Here is an 18,426-nt window from a genome sequence, read left to right as displayed (position 1 = left end):
TCTTTTAGCCAATTAATTCTTGATCGATGTCTCCAATATATTTCTTCTTGTTCTAATAAACTGTCTAACTCCCTTTCTATTTTCTATTTTTTTCTTGTTCATGCCACAGAAACCTTATGTTTAGAATTTCCAATCTTTTTCTCAGTTTTTCAATATGTTTTGAGACAGAGCCTACATTTTTCTTGCTCCATATTTGTAGGCAGTCCATCACCCCGTTCAAGTTAGAAGCCACACCGCCAAGGTCACTTGGGCGCCTATCTCCTTCCCAGGCAACTTTAACTTCTTCAGCTACAGATTCATCCTGTTCCCAACAAGCTTCGTACCTCCTAGGACGACAAAAAGATCTCACAGTAGCATTCTGCTGGAAAGTAAGCAAAATAGGACAATGGTCTGATCTAGAAGAGGTCAAATGACTTACTTGTTGACTTTAAGGATAGATATTTGACCATTCTAGTGATGCAACAGCTCGGTCTATACGAACTTTAATATTTCTCCTGCCACTTTGTTTGTTGTCAAAAGTCCAGGGTGCTCCTATGAACCCCTGATCATGTAAATCACATAAAGAAAGCACTTCCCTAAAATCTAGCATTTGCTTCTTGTTTTTTTTTATCTGAGAAATGTTCACTCTGCCACATTGTTTCATTAAAATCTCCCATCATAAGCCAAGGGAGATTAAGCATTGGTTTTTATTCTTTTTAAAACACAGATACATATCAGTACACTATGGTAGGATGATGCCAAAGGTACATATTTGGAGGCCCTTTTTCGTTTTACTCATCTTTTTGGATGGTACACAGACGCACACGATGGCTAGGTTCTCTAACTTATACATTTTGAGTTCTCGCTTATTTTCAAAAACATGTTTGATTTCAATGTATTGAACTAAATTGATCCTCACTTTTCACAAATTTTTAGTGTATTTTTTCTAATCTCCAGTACTCTATCTATAGCTAGTGAATTAGAGATTGGAGATTTAAAGGGATTAGATGAAGGTAGTGGTTTCACCTAATATCCTAAGTAATTATCTTCATTAATCACCACAAATCTCCAGTGCAAACAAAACCTTAGGGAATTTGCAAAAAATAACAAAGGAACTATAAGTGAGAGTTAGTCGGGACTCCACTTACATCTGGACAAGAATCTATCTGCTAGGACCTTTTTAATAAATAAATACAAACATAGACAAAACCATGTTTATTAGCACATCTGAAAGACTGAACAACGGGTTAGATCTTGAGATTAACAAATCATCATAGACGTCTCGTTATCGAGCAAAATGTTGCCTCTTAACATTATGTCTTCGAAACACCGCCTCCTAACATTATGTCTTTTTTTTTAGGGAGCCTAACATTATGTCTTTATGAGATACACATGTGTTAAATGCGTGAGGCTTAAACTCTGGTAGCCATCTAACCAGTTCTCTTTGAGATGGGACATTTTTTTTTTAGATCAATAGGGAGTGCCAAAAACACGACATGTTTGAAAAAACAATGAAATCCCAACCAAGAGCAAGAGGTTCAAGTTTTTTTTTTCGACAAAGGATATTAATATCGCAAAGATATCATTACACCCAGCCTCTACAACACCGTAGTGTCCTAATGGTAATACGAATGCACATAACAAAAAACGAAAGAAAAATTACAGAAAAAAATCCCGCTATAGTGATCTATTCATCGTGACAACGGGCCAAACATCACCAATATAGCACGATAAATCCACCATCTCCAAAAACAACGTCTCTAAGAAACGGTACAAAAATGCCGTCATAGATAATAGATTTTCACCCAAGTTATACAACACGCAGAGCATGTTTGTAGGAGTCTGAAAAGAAACTAATAGGGCCGGCAGGACTAGAGAAACATAAAGGAAGTACCCAAAACTAGCCAAGTACGAACGGTATGCAGCGCATGTCGTATAATTGAATTGTTGTACATGAGAATCGTCGGTGTCACTTTTCCGACCGCGGTCATACACGGGTGCCGGTTCTTCGCCGCTGCGCGCCCACGAAACAACCTCGAAACGAAATGGACAACGCCGTATCTCCGTCACCTGCGATCACTAGTCAAACCTGACGATGTGTTGGAAACGTGACATCATCCGCGCGCACAACAGACTGATATTCAGAGGTTGATTAAACTCTCCACGGCAATACAGCATCATTGCAGATTTGGTAGTTGGGCACACGCGTGCAGTCACACTTTAAAGTTTAAACATAAGGCTTTGCAGTCCGAGTGGGAAAACTCTTAGAGCATCTCCACTCGTCCCCCGAACAGGCCCCCGGCGAGCCATTTTTACATCCGGACGGCGTAAATTGGCCCAGTCGCGCCCCCGGTTCCTCGTTTTCGTCCGGATTTGGCCCTTCATCCATCCGGCGAGCCCACGCCATCCCCGGCCCCCCGGGGCGCGCTCGGGGACTCCGGACGAAAGATTTTGGCGCGAAACGTCGTGTGGACCCGCGTAGTCGGCGACAGGAAAACCAAATCCTGTCGATTTTCCCTCCAATTTGCTTGCATATCCCATTCCCTCCAATTTGCTTGCATATCCCCATTCTCTCCCGCCGAATTTGTCCATTCTCCTCGTCTTCCAGTTCCAGTTCCCAGTGGCGTCTTCTCGTCCACCACCGCTCTCCTCCTCGTCTTCTCGTCCACCACAATGCCGCCGAAGGCGACGACGAGGAAGCCGCGGGCGAAGAAGGAGCGGCCGCCGGGCATGACGAACGCCGAGTGGGCGGCGGACGAGAAACGGCGCGAGGTGGAAACAAGCGGCAGGGCGGAGAGGGTGAAAAAAGCCGCCGCCAAGAGGGCGGCGGCGGCCCAGGACGAACAAGCGAGGAAGATCAGCATGGCCATGAGCGGCGGTGGCATGTTCCCCGGCCAATGGCCGACGCAAGGTACCACCAGTTCCCCGTCGTCCTTCTCCCCTTCGATGTACTCGCCGTCGCCGCCTGCCGTGTTCCAAGAGAGCGCCTACGTCCAACCGTCCAGGTCCACGCCGTCGCCGCCCGAGCTTGACGTCGGCAGCGGCGGCCAGTTCAAGGGCACCTCGCCGGCCTTGCGACGAGGGCCGCTCCCGTTCGGTGCGATGGCGGCGCCGAACGAAGAGGAGATCCACGAGATGATCACCTCCGGCTCCATGGCCGCTGCCGCTGCGAGCCCGGGGTTCTTCACGCAAGAGAAGGCGAGGGCGACGGCAGCTGTGGCGGCGCGCAACGAGCATCGGGAGGATGTTGTCGACGGAAGCCAAGCCGTCGAAGAAGAAGACGAAGAAGAAGAAGAGCCAACTCAAGCCGCCGCCAACCTGTCGAAGGGGAAGAAGAAGAGGAAGAAGGACTCGCCGCCTGTCGAACCGCGTATCAAATGGACGCCGAAGGAAGAGGAGTGCCTCGCCGAAGCTTGGATGACCGTGTCCACGAACGGCATAATCGGGGCCAATCAGTCGTTCGACACATATTGGCTTCGAGTGAGGCAGGCGTACGAGGAACGCAAACTCGTCGATCCCTACTTCAACAAGACGAACATGAACGTGTACCGGGGAGACAAGGCACTGGCCACCCATTGGCCGGGGGATCATGCAGACGGCGTGCAAAAAATGGCACGACATACAGGAGGAGGTTGAGAAACGGCCGATCAGCGGCCACGACTTGGAGCAAAAGGTATGCTCCGTCGACCCTGCATCACCGAGGTACATCGTCGTGAGCTAACCCGTATCGCCGTGCTCTTTTTTCCCCAGCTGCGCCGTGCTTTGGACATGTACACGGACGACACCGGCCTGCAGTTCAAGTTCCTGAACGTCTACGCCCGTCTCGAGAACTGCGAGAAGTGGAAGGAAACCCGCACGACCCTCTCGAAGAGCAAGACCGAGCAGTACAACCCCGACGCTCCGGCGGCTTGCGCGGCGGAAGGGCGCCCTGAACTCGGCCAGAAGAAGCTCAAAGAGCTCAAAAGACGGACAATCCCGCCGACAGGATGCAGGCGTCGATCGACAAGTGCTGGGCCGACTTGAGGTCGCACGCCGACGGGAGGAACGACAAGTTCGACGGCAGGTGGCGGGAGATGCTCGCCAACCAAGGCGTCCGAATCGCCCTGCTGAAGACGACGGCGGCGACGAAGAAAGAGGAACACAGACTTGGCGTTCCTGATGGGCGGCGGCAACATGGAACTAATGGACGAGGAGACGAGGAATTGGTACCAGGGCCACCGCCGCGACATCCTCCGAGCCACTCCGGCCAGTCCTTCATCGTCTCCGCCGGCTCCTACCTCGGCTTCCTCACCATCTACCTCGTCGACTGCGGCTGCTTCGACGTCCACTGCCGCTGCTTCCTCGTCGGCTGCCGCAGCCGCTTCGGCCACGGCGTGTGAGGAAACTGGTCCGTCGGACACCGCCGTACCGGCCGGGACTGCCGATGAGCCTGTTTCCGTGTAATTTCCCTCCGATCGCCGATCTGTGGCTGATCCTTTTGCTCCTTTTGCCGATCAACTGACCGTACTTGTAGCGCGGGACGGCGTTTTGTTTGAATTTAAACTATGTCCGCCGAACTCCGGGTGGACGACTGGAAATACGGTACTCCCCACGACTTAATTTCGTCCAATCCAGTGGTTGTTTCGTCCGGATTTGGGCGTGGGGAGCGCCAACGAGTGGAGATGCTCTTAGATGAACCTGGTGGCATTTGCACCTGCCTGAACTTGTTCTCCTATTGGCTGAGTGAGAAGTGGTCCTGCAACTGCAGTGATAATTTTTCTGAGAGCAATCAACAATACACCGATGAATATACAGGCGTAGGACCACCTCAGAAGAGAGAAAAGACTAAGGAAGTTAAAGCATGGTCAAAGTGTATTGCTTCCCTAAATGATGTTCCTCACTCACGGGGGGCGCAGACAAAGCAGCATACGACGCTGATGGATGAATAGGGAGTGGCTGGGGCACAGCGGTCTGCGAGGAGGTGCGGCGACCGGCAGACGGCGGCGCCAGCAGTGGCCCTCCTTGATGTTCTGTAGCGCCGCCCGTTGAGCCACATCGACGAAGAGCTGGGATGTCAGTGGTGAAAAAGGTGGGCCCGACGAGCACAAGGAAGGACGCTGGCGAGTTCATCTGAGCGTCTTGATCCGGGGCGGCGCCGTCGGCCTTGCTCAGTCGCCGCGTTGTGGTAGATAGTGACAGTGACAGTCAGTGGCAGCGTCGTCTGCACCGGAGCAACAACAACAAGAGTGTCGGGTCGCAGCGCAGTTGGAAGACGGAGTCGGCAGTGCTGAGCGTGTAGAAGAGCGTGAACTGGGTTATCGTAGGAGAGGATGTCACTACCGTCGGTAGCGTTGTGTAGGCATCAGGACACTAATACCGCACCACGTCCTGCCATTAACCGTGTTGACCTGCTGCAGACGCCGACAAGACGGCTGCGCTATCTCCAGCACCATGTTGCCGCCGTTGACCATCTTTGGGCGTCCCTGCAACACCTATGAAGCACTGTGTCATCCATCCATGGCGTTCTCGGGCATGATCTAGGGCCGTACCACGCTGAGCCCCTACGCGACGTAGCCGAAGGTGGAGAAGCCGGTGGTGACGAGCATGTTGCAGGTGATGAGCAGGTACATCTCGCCAACGCCCTCCCATCGCGGCTTGTTGCCCCGCTTCTGCCGCCCCTCGTGGCTGGGCTGGTGCATGTCGCTCGCCCTCCCATCTCCCTTTTCCTCCATCGATGTAGCTTCCGCAGACCTCCCGTACACCTCCTCCTACGGCGAAGCACGGCCTGGCTCTGCCCCGAGAGGTCTAGATGAAGCAACTCACTGGCGGCGCTGGTGGATGACCAGGGCCGTGCCTAGGGCACGCTCTTCCGCCGACCACACTGCGACGACACAACGGAGGCGCGCGGCGTGTCTCCCGTCCCCTTTGTGTGTCGCTCCCGCCGTCGCCTTCATGTCTCTGCCCCGGCTCGAACTGACAGTCCAGTTCGCTTTTCATGCTAATCTTTCCACACCACAAATCATCTCTTCGAACCACAACGTCTTCTTTCCACAGATCAATCGGTACATCGCCGGAGCATCGACTGTGGTTGTTGGCTGCTGTGGCATGAAGACAAGAAATTAGGTAGATAGAGTTAGGTGGAGAGGAGATGCACCTCACAGCAGAAATTTACTCTCCCATACGGACCCAACATAATATACCCACTAATTATTCAATCTACCAGGAGATATACACTGCCACTATACTGATCCCAGTGCTAACGTGGACCAATGGCTATTGAAGTTGCCGCGGGAGCAAATGCCGCCCGGTTCACTTTATTCACTCTCAGTCCGAGTGTGACTTTTTGAAGCTCAAGTTACATGTAGCAATTTATTTTCAAAAATTTAAAATTTACATTTTAAAATTTAAAAAAATCTGAAATAAAATCCTAGGAGTAGCCAATGATGTATGCTATAAATGGTGCAGAAGCTTAATGCAAACTGATTTGTATTCTAGGCTACACGAAATTGACAAAAACTGACAAAATTAGTAGTTTTGAAATGTGTACTATTCACTATAAAATTTGTTAAAATTTGTCATTTTTGTGTAGCCTAGAGTATAGAATAGTTTGTATTGAGATTTTACACCATTGTAGTATACATCATTGGCTATCTCTACAATTTTGATTTGGATTTTTTAAAATTTTGAAATTCAAATTTTGAGTGTTCAAAAATAAAGAGTTACGTATAGCTCGACCTCTATTTGAAGTTTTCCTTTGCAGTCAAAACGGCAGAACTACAAGAATGCTAATCACATCTTACAAAAACGGAAACACGCATACAAACAAGATAGCAGGTCACGCCTAAAGCTAAGCACTAAAAAAACAGCAAAGTTTTCATTTTGGGGCTACTTGGGAGGCCCTATTTGCTGACCGAGTCGGTGTGTACCGGGTGCCGCACACCCCCAACCCGGTGGCGATTTAGTGGGATGTGGCAGAATGTGTTTTTTCTTATTTTTTTCTTCTTTTTTTAGTATTTTTTTGTTTACATTTCCGTTTCTAAAAACTAATACTCCCTCTGACATTTGACACTAATATGAATGTATCTAGACATATTTGATTATAGATACATCCATTAGCGAAAATAATATGGATAAGAGGGAGTAGTATTATTTTTGAAAATAGAGTTTTTTTCAAATTTGTAAGATTTTTAAATACGAACAACTTAAAATTTAAATAATTTCAAAATTTAAACTTTTCTTCAATATATACAATTTTAAATTTGACCATTTTTCATATTTGACATTTCTTAAAATTTAAAGTTTCACAAATTTGTATTCTTTCAATTTTGAAAATTTTGCGAAAATGAACATTTTTAAATTTTTAAATTGAAAATTTTAAAAATTGAAATTGTTTTAACATTTTTCAAATCTTGCAAGAAAATAAACAAAAAAGAAAAAAAAGGCAGGATTGAAAAAAAGAAAATAGAAAAACACCACAAACACCTAACTAGGTGGGTCGGCCAGTACCGCACATCGGGGTGTGTGGCTTGCGATACGTGCCGACCTAGTTGCCATATAGGAACTGGCATGTTCCTCGCTATTGACTTGATCGGCAGTCGCGTGGTGTCGTATACCCTTACGTGGCCGCGACGGCTAGTTGGGCCACGGCCCAGGATCAAGTACTATCTCCTTGTTTTTTTAAGTTGTTTCTTTAATGTTTTTTAGAATGTACTTATTTTCGTAAATCAATTTTCAAAATATTTTATTAGATCTAGATATGTTTTGAACTTGAATTTTTTTGAAAAAAAATAAATTTTAATATTTACACCTTTCTAAATTTGCACAATTTTAAAACAAAGCTATTTTAGGAATTTGAAAATTTCCGAATTTTGAACAACTTTAAATCTGCACCTTTTTACAAATGTCAAATTTATTTTTTTGAATTTAACCTTTTTAAAATCTGTATATTTTCAATTTTAAAAAAAAATTATCTTTACATTTTTCGAATCTTAAAAAAAGAAACAGAAAAAAGAGGAAACAAAGAAATACGAACGAAAAAAAAAACAGAAAAAAAAAACACCAGCACCTAACTGGACCGGGCTGTACCGCGTGCGTGGTGTGCGGCGACCTGGTGGGTGGTGGGCGTATAGGATTTGCCGAATGTACTCGGCTCAAACTTGTGTCGGCCTTACAAGACCAGGGCCCGGAAGCCCAGTCTTTTTCTCTGTCTCCCCTGGCCCTACCTACTTTCTCTCTGTCACTTCCGCCAGTCCAGTACGTCCTCTACTAAAGAAACGCCAAACCAAGCCTCTCTCCACGCTCCCCGAGCAAACCCCACTCCTCGCTCTCACTCCCGAAGCTTCTGCCGCCTGACAGCTGGGGCACCCACTCGCCGGCGGCCGTTTCCATGGCGGGGCAGCAGCCGCCGCCTGGCCCCGAGGACGACTTCCTCGACCACTTCTTCAGCATCCCCTCCTTCCCCGCCGGCCAAGCCGCAGCTGCCGCGCCCGGGGACCACCACCCCTTCCCGCTCGCCCTCAGCCTCGACGCCGCCGCCGAGGCCTCCGCCGGCGCCAGGCGCCTCCACGATGGACCCGATGGCGCCCGGGCGGTGAGGAGCTCACTTACCCTGTCCTTGTGGTTGCCAGTGGCGCGACATGGGAGGGGATTGACTGAGGTGTTCTCCACTTTCTTTTCTTCTTGCAGGACCGGGACCCCGCCCAGCTCGCTGGCCTCTTCACTCCGGTGTTCGCCGGCGCGGCGCCGCACCTCCGCCCTGCGCCGCCTCCTCAGGTTGATCCGACTTAATTGAATGGTGTGTGCGCTTTAACCTTCGATTTGTTGCTGATTCGTTGTGTTTGTTCAGGTGTTCCACGCCCAGCCGAGGCTGGGTGAGGGAGCCATGGCGCCACAGCAGCACCAGCCGCCACCGCCCCGGCCTAAGGTGCGGGCACGTCGGGGGCAGGCCACCGATCCCCACAGTATCGCTGAGAGGGTAATCTCTTATGCCTAACCAACTCACACCTGCCTGCACAGTTAAATTGACCAACCTAGCCACATTCATGTTTGATGCACACGAGTTTATGAAGCTTGAGAGATGGTTGTTGGCACGGTAACGCTATCCACAATAAGAGAACCTTCGTATGAGTTCCTTGCATTCTTAACTTTATCGGGTGTTGCTGTGCAAGGAATTGGAAGGATTAAGGAAAATGTTCTTTTCATAGCTAGGTGTTGCCGTGTTGGGCGGCTATGTGGTGGAGGTATATTGTGTAGTGTTGTTTAAGCATCCCTGAATACTTTAACAATCATGTTGCATTGTATTGGAAGTCACAAGCTTTTGGCAATTCTTATACCAAACTGGAACTTTGTTTTCTAGTGAATGTGATATGATTGCAACCAAGGAATTAATAATACTTTTCGCAAAAAAAGGGTATTAATAAATATGGCTGAAGGGTGTGCTTGCAATATATTCCCAGTAGTCACTAATATGAGAGGGCTAGCCTCTTGTTGTTCTGTAAAAGCGTTAGCCTCCAGTTTACTTATAGCTACATTTCATATTTTCATTAGACATTGTTCGGTTCTTATAGCTCTTTGGCTCTTAGCACTGGTTTGATTCTTTCTCTGTTCAAATGCAGCTAAGAAGAGAGAGAATAGCAGAAAGGATGAGGGCCTTGCAAGAATTGGTCCCCAACACAAACAAGGTTTGCCTGCAATTTTTCGCATCGAGTATCATAATAAGCTAAGACTTGCGTGCTGCACATGCCTGCCACAATTGGATGTTCAGCAAGTGGTCCAGAGTTATGATGTCCTCACAGTAGATTTCCACCCCGTTCGCCTTAATATTCTCCCGACTAATCAAAATGACTCTCAAGAACTGATATCTTCATATCTATAACCCACATAAGTACATAATATGTTTGCTAATTATATATGGATGCTACTTAGGATAACACAAATACTTGCCCTTTGGATTACTTTTGTTCATGTTGAATTGTTGATTGTTGTCTGGTAATTTGAAAACAATGTATTATCACATGATTATGTAATTACTAGATATAGTTTTGTTCTGCCGACCCATGAAGAGAGTCAATTAACAAAATTAGTGTTGTATCTCAAACAATTTTTTTAAACATGTCTTATCTTAAATGCAGACTGACAGGGCAGTGATGCTAGATGAGATCCTTGATTATGTGAAGTTTCTTAGGCTTCAAGTAAAGGTATGCTTTCTTATGTACTGTTGTCTAAAACAGCACAAGCCGAAACTATCTGCTACTTTTAGCTATTTGATATTGATAATTGTTCTATAATGCCAGGTTCTGAGTATGAGCAGACTCGGCGGTGCTGGTGCAGTTGCGCAGCTGATTGCTGATATCCCACTCTCAGTTAAGGTCACACCCTCTGTCAAAAACGTAGAATGCTGTACTCTTACGCTGAATCTATACAATTAATTTGATGAACCAGCTATCATGAATGGCTTGTCATTGTTGCTTCCAACAAACATGCCAAAATAATAATCACTAGGATTTTAGATATTCTTTTCCGATCTTTATATTTTTATGGTTTAGGTTTAGTTGCTCCTTCTTTCAGAGTCAAGCCGTGTACTCGCTCCGATCAGATTTAATCAACGCAAAGTGATGCTAGCTAGTAAAGCGCTTACATACTGTCCAGCGTCGATTAAACCAGATCAGAGGTAGTAGAAAGTATGTTGCGCACAGTCTAATTTTCCTTTCCTTGCCCTTTAATTTCTTTGATTATCCATTCATACGTGTCAGCATACACTATTGGTGTTTTGTGCTGTCAGCAAAAAGTATATCCTTTCTTGCTACTAATGAATAATTCATATTTGCTAATGGGCTGACTAGTTGAAATAGTTTAGCTATTTATTCTTGATCCACTTTGATTGATAGAACACACTCGTTTGACCATTTTGTACCCCATAGCATGGGTGACCTGATAGTGGTAAATGATTAACAACAGGTAGCAGAAATTCATTTTTAAATAATTATATTTGACTTTTGGTACTTATGAATCTTCATCCATTAGTCATACCATATCTTTCGGTCTAAACTGAATCTTGCTGGAATGACACCCTAGGGGGAGGCAAGTGACAGTGGGGGCAAACAACAGATTTGGGAGAAGTGGTCGACTGATGGCACGGAAAAGCAGGTAGCAAAGCTGATGGAAGAAGACATCGGGGCAGCGATGCAGTTCCTCCAATCCAAAGCGCTATGCATGATGCCAATCTCGCTTGCAATGGCGATCTACGACACGCAACATCTGCAGGACGGCCACTCAATGAAGCCTGAACCCAACACTCATTCTTAGTATAGGAACAGTAACTCTAGCATGCACCCCTACTATTGCTAGGCGTGGACCTATCCGAAGTGTAGGATATACTGAACACTTTGATCTGCTAACAGAGAGCAGGCGAAGGACCTAAAGATCCTCTCCTCTCGAAGTAGTACCCATGGTATATGATATATGATGTGTCCTCCCTTTTCTTCTTCTTCGTTTCAAAGGTGCTTTGATTACAAGGGTATGGCTCTGTTCATGCATCTTTGTCTTTCAATGCCCCTATGAGTGTGAGTGATGGGTAGAGCTACCAAAGAGTCTGGCATGCTCTCATTTTGTTTCCTTTTGGATCTGTAGTGCACTACCCATACACTTTGTGGTGGGGTCAGCCGGTCGCCTTTTTAGTAGTGGACAGTTGGACTAATGAAAAGAGGCTGATGTATGTGTGAAGTCTGCGCAAATGGTTGACAAAATCTGAAAGAATGTTTCAGATGGAAGATGATGTTGATGGTGAATGGGTGGTGCTATTTCTTGTCTATTTTTCCAAAGTGGAAACGGAGGCTTTGGTCAATGTAGGTCGAGCGTGCATTAATCTGCTTGCTAGTGGGAGCGTGCTCCCTGTGTGCTTAGCTTTTTGGTCTGCAAGTCGTAGTCTTGATAAGAACAGCATATAAAGTTTTAGCCTCTCTTGTATTATTGGCTCACTGATGGAAGGACTATATATATCATCCTGTGCTGATTGGACATGAGTCCAGGATTTATGCTGCCATCTCTATTATGGGTAACAGCTGTTCTTGTGCTGCTCATTGCCGGCGATCACACGGCTTTTACAAGTTTGCTGTTCTGGGTTTGGTGGTATGATTTGCCATCTATCATGAATATTTGAGCACTTGCGTGATGCTTACTTGTTACTGACGTATTGCCAGCTCTTACATTATTACTACATGCTATTGCCTATATTTGTTCATAGCTACTACATGCTTGAAAATACCTTGCCAGGAATTCCACTATTGGATAGCTGACAAAAGTGCTGCATATATGGTGCACGGGTGCCTCAATTTCCTTAACATAAGTCTTGCTTTACAGAACATTTGAATAGTTTGGCACAATTATTTGTAACAATGAAATGAAAATGCTAGTGCCCTTATGCATATATGGTGCACTTATATGCACGGGTGCCTCAGATTTCCTTAACATAGTCTTGCTTTAGAGAATATTTGAATTGTCTGCACAACTATTTGTAACATGAAATGAAAATGCCAGTGCCCTTATGTATCTAGCCAGAGTATTGTTCCACTTGCCACCAGTTTTTGCTGTGAGTTTTTTTTTCTAATTTATGTTGGAGCAAGTGCGGTTGTTGCTGGTCCAATGTTCCAAATGTTTAATTCATCATTGTTTTATCATGTGTGCGGCTGCTCCTGTATTATCTTTGCCAACAGTACAATGTATTCACACTTTAGTTGTAAAAAAATGTTGATCTTCGTATGTTTTTTCTCACTGACCCTTGTGGAGCCTAAGGTCTCAACTTATTACAAATGGAACCGCACGTTCAACTTCACCAAGAGTAGCCCCATGCCATTCAATCTAACAAGATTGATTTACATGAACATGTTTGAACCCACCCTCCAGCCCGCAACCTCACCCTCCCGTCCCGCACCCCAGAAACCCTAGCTCCTCCCGCCGCCGCCGCCAGCGGCGCCGCCGGGCAAAGGCCGCGGGGCGTGGCGGCGGCGGTGGGCTTCCCTCATGGCGCGGTGGGGACGGTGGCTGGGTCCTCCACTCGATGCAGCGGCGGCGGCTTCCTGCCTCCCGATGGGGGGCGTCAGCGGTGGACTTTCGGCCTCCCGTGTGATGGCGGGGCGGCGGCGGTCGGAGGATGGAGGGGCGACGGTGGCCTCTGTGCTGCGGCCTCCCCTGCCTCCCGGCGGCGGCACACCGGTGGCGGCTGGTGGTGGGATGGCGCCATCCCCTCCGCTTCTCACCGGTGCGAGGGGGTGACCTTGGGATTCTCCCGCGGTACGAGGACACCCGGGGCAGCAGCCTCGGGTTCGACGGTGGAGGCGGCCTTCTTCTTCGTCGGAGGTGGTCGGCCAGGCTGGTAGTCCTGTGTGGGTGATCATGGGATCTCGCACAGGTCTCCGGCGATGGTGATCTAGTCCGGGGTGTCATGGCGGCCGGTGAAAACTGAGCCTTGACCTCGGTCTTGGCGGATGATGGCGACATCGGTCGACGTCGTTACCTTGTCGAAGGCGTCATCTTTGCCCGTCTTGGCACTACACTCTGCGAGTTGGGGATGCGTGACTGCCGGTGAAAACCGAGTTCCGACCTCGGTTGGCGGACGAAGGGCCCTAGGACTGAGCGTAGTGTGCCATTGGGCATCATAGCGTGGTTTCTTTTGCGGCAACGTGGTGGCCCCTCTCCGGAAGATCGACGATGAACAACATGGAGACAACTCCCTCTCTCACGTCTTGGCCCCTGTGGGCTGTGGTTGAAGTGCGCGGATTGGACGCGAGGCAGGCCAGCTGATGAGAGTCGGGGGATGACCCCCGGTAGGTCAAGAGTGTGTCAAGCTTGGCTAAGTAAGATAGCCAGAAACCGGTTTACACAGGTAATCCAGACATGGTCGTTTCTAACCAAAGAAGCCAGTCCTCACGGATAAAAATACCGGAAAACCGGCATAAGATACCGGAGTTTGAAGGTCGCCTGGGTTGAGCAATCCGGTATACCCAAGGAGTATACCGGTAAAGGTGATACCGGCATAAACTAAACCGGATTAAAGAATAAACCAGATTATGATGGCTTAGTTTAACACTGTTGGATGAAACAATCCGGTATACTAGGAGGGGTATACCGGAGTAAAAGGCAACCGGTGATATCTAAGCCGGAGATGTGCCCAAGAGTAGAAATTGAGATACAAAGGGTAAGAAGCCGGTCCTCACAGATAAAGATACCGGCATAAGATACCGGAAAACCGGCATAGGATACCGGAGATCCGGCATAGGTTCAACTGTAGCCTGTCGGCACTCCAGTCAAAGATTCCATCAAGAACCGAAGGGCAAGATGAGCGAAGAACTTCAGCTAAAATCGAAGCCATGACGCCAAAGCTGAAGATGACGCTAAAGATACCGGACGAGCTCATCAGTCTTTGATTAAGTCAGAAATGGTGTCACTGGGGCCAAAGTAGCTTTATAAAGTAGCTTAGCTCATCAAAGATGTCATTAGGGTTTCTTCCCTTGTAAGCCACCTCTCCCCCTATATAAGGAGAGGTGGCACACCCCTGCGCGGGGAGATCGATTGAGCAGCAAGTAGAGCTAGGTCCTGTACCATCTTCAACCTCTGGCTCTCAGCCAAGTTTAGTAATACAATCCGGAGTTTTGTCTCCCTTTCCCCTTAAACCTTACCCTTACCCGGATCCTCAAGCGTACATTCAGCCTCAACTTAAGCCATCCTATGACATCTGTTGTATCACCACGACGGCATGGTGGCCCCTCTCCGGAAGATCGACGATGAACAACATGGAGATGGCTCCCTCTCTCACGTCTTGCCCCCTGTGGGCTGTGGTTGAAGTGCGCGGGTTGGACGCGAGGCAGGCCGTCTGATGAGAGTCGGGCTCCGGCGTGGTGAGAGCTGACGATGGCGACATCTGTGGGTGTCGTTACCTTGTTCAAGGTGTCGTTACTGCAAATCTCCCACCTCCAGCTCAGATGTTCCGAGGGGAACCCTAGATTTGAGTCTCCTGCATCAGATGATGTTTTCACTTTCGATGATGCTTTCCCTCTTGCGGGCATCATTTTGGAACATGTGATGTCTAGAGGGGTCTGTTGGTGGAGTGGTGTTTAATCCACCGCTCCGACAACAACATGTCTCAGCGACGTGGTGTAACTAGAATTGACGACGGACATGACATGGAGGACTAGCGCAAGACGAAGGCGTTGTCTAGCGTCGTGGCGGCTTCATTGGCACGCCTGGACAGGACTATGTGGATATCTGCCGTGAAGATGGTGCGACTTCCTATGCGGTGACAGCTTCAGCATAGTGTGCATGAGGTGAACGCCGTGGGTCTCCTAGACCGCATGTGTGCCCCCGGTTCGCCACAGGGGACTTGGTGATGCGCCCATGGTACCTAGCTTGGGGCATTGTTTGTGTTTCTAGGGCATAAGGCTCTGATGACATGTTCTTCTCCTCTTGTCGGGCTTGTAGGTATTGCACGATAGCTTTTGATGTATGTTCTCGCCGGACCTCTATTTAATAAAATATAAATAAATGTCGAGTGCATTATTTTGATGCAGATGACGAGGGGGCATACCACCTTACCTCATTTTTTTTTAAAAAAGCAAAATGACGGTAAAAATCTTGGCTCAGTGGATTTCAATTTCCTTTAACGCTAATCATATAGTATGTGCAATAATTCCCAAAAATAGATCTATAACAAGTAAATGGCGGCTATAAATATGCCATGAGTCACCCCTCTACCCTATATTTTTTCATTTTTCTCATCATGTCAGAATCGCCAGAGCATAGTCAAATCCAGAATGGAGAGAATAGATTGGAAGACATGATGGGACAAATCGTTGGAGATGCCCTAAGAACACACGAGTATTAACAATAAACAACAATTGTTGATTGTTGTTGTTGAGTCTAATTTAGGTTAATTACTTGGTGATTATATCTCGGTAGGTCACATGCTCAGTGTTCCATCTTCTTAAGATTTTGTTTCTTATTACTTTTCTATTTTTCGTATTTCATTTTTTGGTACCTTTTTTCCTTTTGATTTTTTTCATTTTATGTGCTATTTGTTTGCTCTTTGGTTTTTTATTTTCTCAACCATTGATTTCGTTACTAAGCTTTTATGTTCACATTTTAATTTTTCTTTTCTCCACTTCCCGTTTTATTCATAGTTTTGTTATCTATTTTTTTTTTACTTTGCCTTTTCTCACAATACATACATATTATGACCACTTTTTTCCTATACGTACACACATACCTTATACTCTGCATATTCTTACTTTCTTTGATACATATTCTTTCAGTGGGATACGGAGTTCCCGTTGAAAGTGAGGAGCATTTGGTGACTTTGTCAATCTCAAGACCTGCCAGATCAATTTCTTTGACTTAGTCTCTCGGAGGTGCAATAAGGATAGGATGTGCGTGCGTTCATAGAAGTGAGTGTATATACACATTTGTGAGCGTCTGCATCTATACCGTGTTTCGAAAAATATATTTTTACTTTCATATTATTATTTTATTTTATTTATACATGAATATTAAACTTAAAATTCATTTTGATATATATGAACATCTATTGTCACTTTTTTGGGGTACATACATGCATATTTATTTTTTAAATAGATAAACATTTATTTTGAAACAAATGAATATTCTCCTTTCACACCATAAACATCCTTTTCAGATATATGAACATTTCTTCCACTTATAGTTACATATTTTTTGTGACACATGGACATTAATTTTTAAATGCATGAACAATTGTTTGTTACATACATCGATATTTTTCAACCGAAAAAATCAGGGTTCATACAATTAGCAGGAAGTAGATATAGTTTAGATATTTATCTATGCCGTTATAGGAAAAAATATATCATCTTACATTCCGTCCATTCCCTCCATTATCACCGGCCCAAAACCATCATCTTCAGAGTCCAGAGGACCGCATAACAACCGAACAGGCCCAAGTCCAAGGACACGCAGTTGCACGGGCGGCGCGAACCCTCCATTCTTCCCCCAAAACACCCGGCAAAATCAATCCAAATTTCGCCCCCTTCTTCCTCCGCACGGCGCCACCCTTATCCGCTCCTCCCTCCTTCGCAAGCCTAGCCGCCGCCAATTCCAAAATTCCAATTCGAAATCTCCCACCCAAAATTCCCCACACCCGCGCATAAATCCACCCGCTCCCTCCATTCCCCGAGCCACAACCACCCCCAAAATCCCACCCCGAACGAAGCCGCCAGTCGATCAATCTTGCCGGCGGTTGCGAGACGATGCCGGCGGCCGCGCTGACGATGGTGGACGCCGGGGAGCCGCTGCTGGCGGAGTCCTCGGACCGCTTCTCCATGTTCCCGATCCGGTACCCGCAGATCTGGGAGTTCTACAAGAAGGCGGTGGCGTCCTTCTGGACGGCGGAGGAGGTGGACCTCTCCTCCGACGCGCGCCACTGGGACGGCACGCTCTCCCCCGACGAGCGCCACTTCATCTCCCACGTGCTCGCCTTCTTCGCCGCCTCCGACGGCATCGTCCTCGAGAACCTCGCCTCCAGGTTCATGTCCGACGTCCAGGTCGCCGAGGCCCGCGCCTTCTACGGCTTCCAGATCGCCATCGAGAACATCCACTCCGAGATGTACTCGCTGCTGCTCGAGACCTACATCCGCGACGGCGCCGAGAAGGACCGCCTCTTCCGCGCCGTCGACACCGTCCCCGCCGTGCGCCGCAAGGCCGTCTGGGCCATGCGCTGGATCGACGGCGGCGAGCGCTTCGCCGAGCGCCTCGTCGCCTTCGCATGCGTCGAGGGCATCTTCTTCTCGGGCTCCTTCTGCGCCATCTTCTGGCTCAAGAAGCGCGGCCTCATGCCGGGCCTCACCTTCTCCAACGAGCTCATCTCGCGCGACGAGGGCCTGCACTGCGACTTCGCCTGCCTCCTCTACGGCCTCCTCAACAGCAAGCTCGACGAGTCCCGAGTCCGCGAGATCGTCGCCGACGCCGTCGACATCGAGAGGGAGTTCATCTGCGACGCGCTCCCCTGCGCCCTCGTCGGCATGAACGCCGGCCTCATGGGCCAGTACATTGAGTTCGTGGCAGACCGCCTGCTCATGGCGCTCGGCTGCGCCAAGATGTACAACGCCGCCAACCCCTTCGACTGGATGGAGCTCATCTCCCTGCAGGGCAAGACCAACTTCTTTGAGAAGCGCGTCGGAGACTACCAGAAGGCCTCTGTCATGTCCAACCTCAACGGCGGTGCCGCAACAAATCATGTCTTCAGCATTGACGAGGACTTCTAAATCTACCTCTTCTTCTCTAGCCATGGGTTGCCCATCTTAGTCGCGTACCAGTGCTGCATAATTCGAATAATGTTATATATAAGTTATAGTAGTACTGTGCTACTGGTTCTTGCTCGTGCTGTAATATGTAATGTAATGAAACAAGCTATTATACCTGATTACATCCTGTGTTCTGTATTCATTT

General features: G+C 47.7%; 2 protein-coding genes across 3 annotated transcripts; both read left to right on the top strand.

Moving 5' to 3' along the window:
* Positions 1–8,212: 8,212 nt before the first annotated feature.
* On the top strand, positions 8,213–11,476 carry LOC127322082 (transcription factor UNE12). Of its 2 annotated transcripts, none has more exons than XM_051351032.2 (7): positions 8,213–8,548; positions 8,644–8,730; positions 8,804–8,932; positions 9,573–9,638; positions 10,089–10,154; positions 10,251–10,319; positions 11,032–11,476. In XM_051351032.2, exons 1-7 carry the CDS (start codon positions 8,345–8,347, stop codon positions 11,260–11,262), a joined length of 852 nt encoding a protein of 283 aa, XP_051206992.1. In that variant the 5' UTR covers positions 8,213–8,344; the 3' UTR covers positions 11,263–11,476. The 2 variants fall into 2 exon arrangements, with proteins under 2 accessions (XP_051206992.1, XP_051206991.1); XM_051351031.2 differs by having other exon boundaries at positions 8,214–8,548; positions 10,251–10,325.
* A 5,587-nt stretch (positions 11,477–17,063) lies between these two features.
* On the top strand, positions 17,064–18,426 carry LOC127321888 (ribonucleoside-diphosphate reductase small chain-like). Its single transcript, XM_051350846.2, has one exon. The coding sequence runs from the start codon at positions 17,229–17,231 to the stop codon at positions 18,240–18,242; it is 1,014 nt and encodes a 337-aa protein (XP_051206806.1). The 5' UTR covers positions 17,064–17,228; the 3' UTR covers positions 18,243–18,426.

Source organism: Lolium perenne, chromosome 2 (genome assembly GCF_019359855.2).
Source record: "Lolium perenne isolate Kyuss_39 chromosome 2, Kyuss_2.0, whole genome shotgun sequence".
Lineage (NCBI taxonomy): Eukaryota > Viridiplantae > Streptophyta > Magnoliopsida > Poales > Poaceae > Lolium > Lolium perenne.
This window is presented reverse-complemented; position numbering and strand designations above follow the sequence as displayed.

What these genes read in the sequence shown, in the direction of transcription:
- LOC127322082 (XM_051351031.2), top strand. Translation starts at nt 8,345, where the DNA reads ATGGCGGGGCAGCAGCCGCCGCCTGGCCCCGAGGACGACTTCCTCGAC. An exon ending in CCCACAGTATCGCTGAGAGG is followed by an intron (nt 8,933 to 9,572) that starts GTAATCTCTTAT and finishes GTTCAAATGCAG; the next exon opens with CTAAGAAGAGAGAGAATAGC. An exon ending in TGGTCCCCAACACAAACAAG is followed by an intron (nt 9,639 to 10,088) that starts GTTTGCCTGCAA and finishes TCTTAAATGCAG; the next exon opens with ACTGACAGGGCAGTGATGCT.
- LOC127321888 (XM_051350846.2), top strand. Translation starts at nt 17,229, where the DNA reads ATGCCGGCGGCCGCGCTGACGATGGTGGACGCCGGGGAGCCGCTGCTG.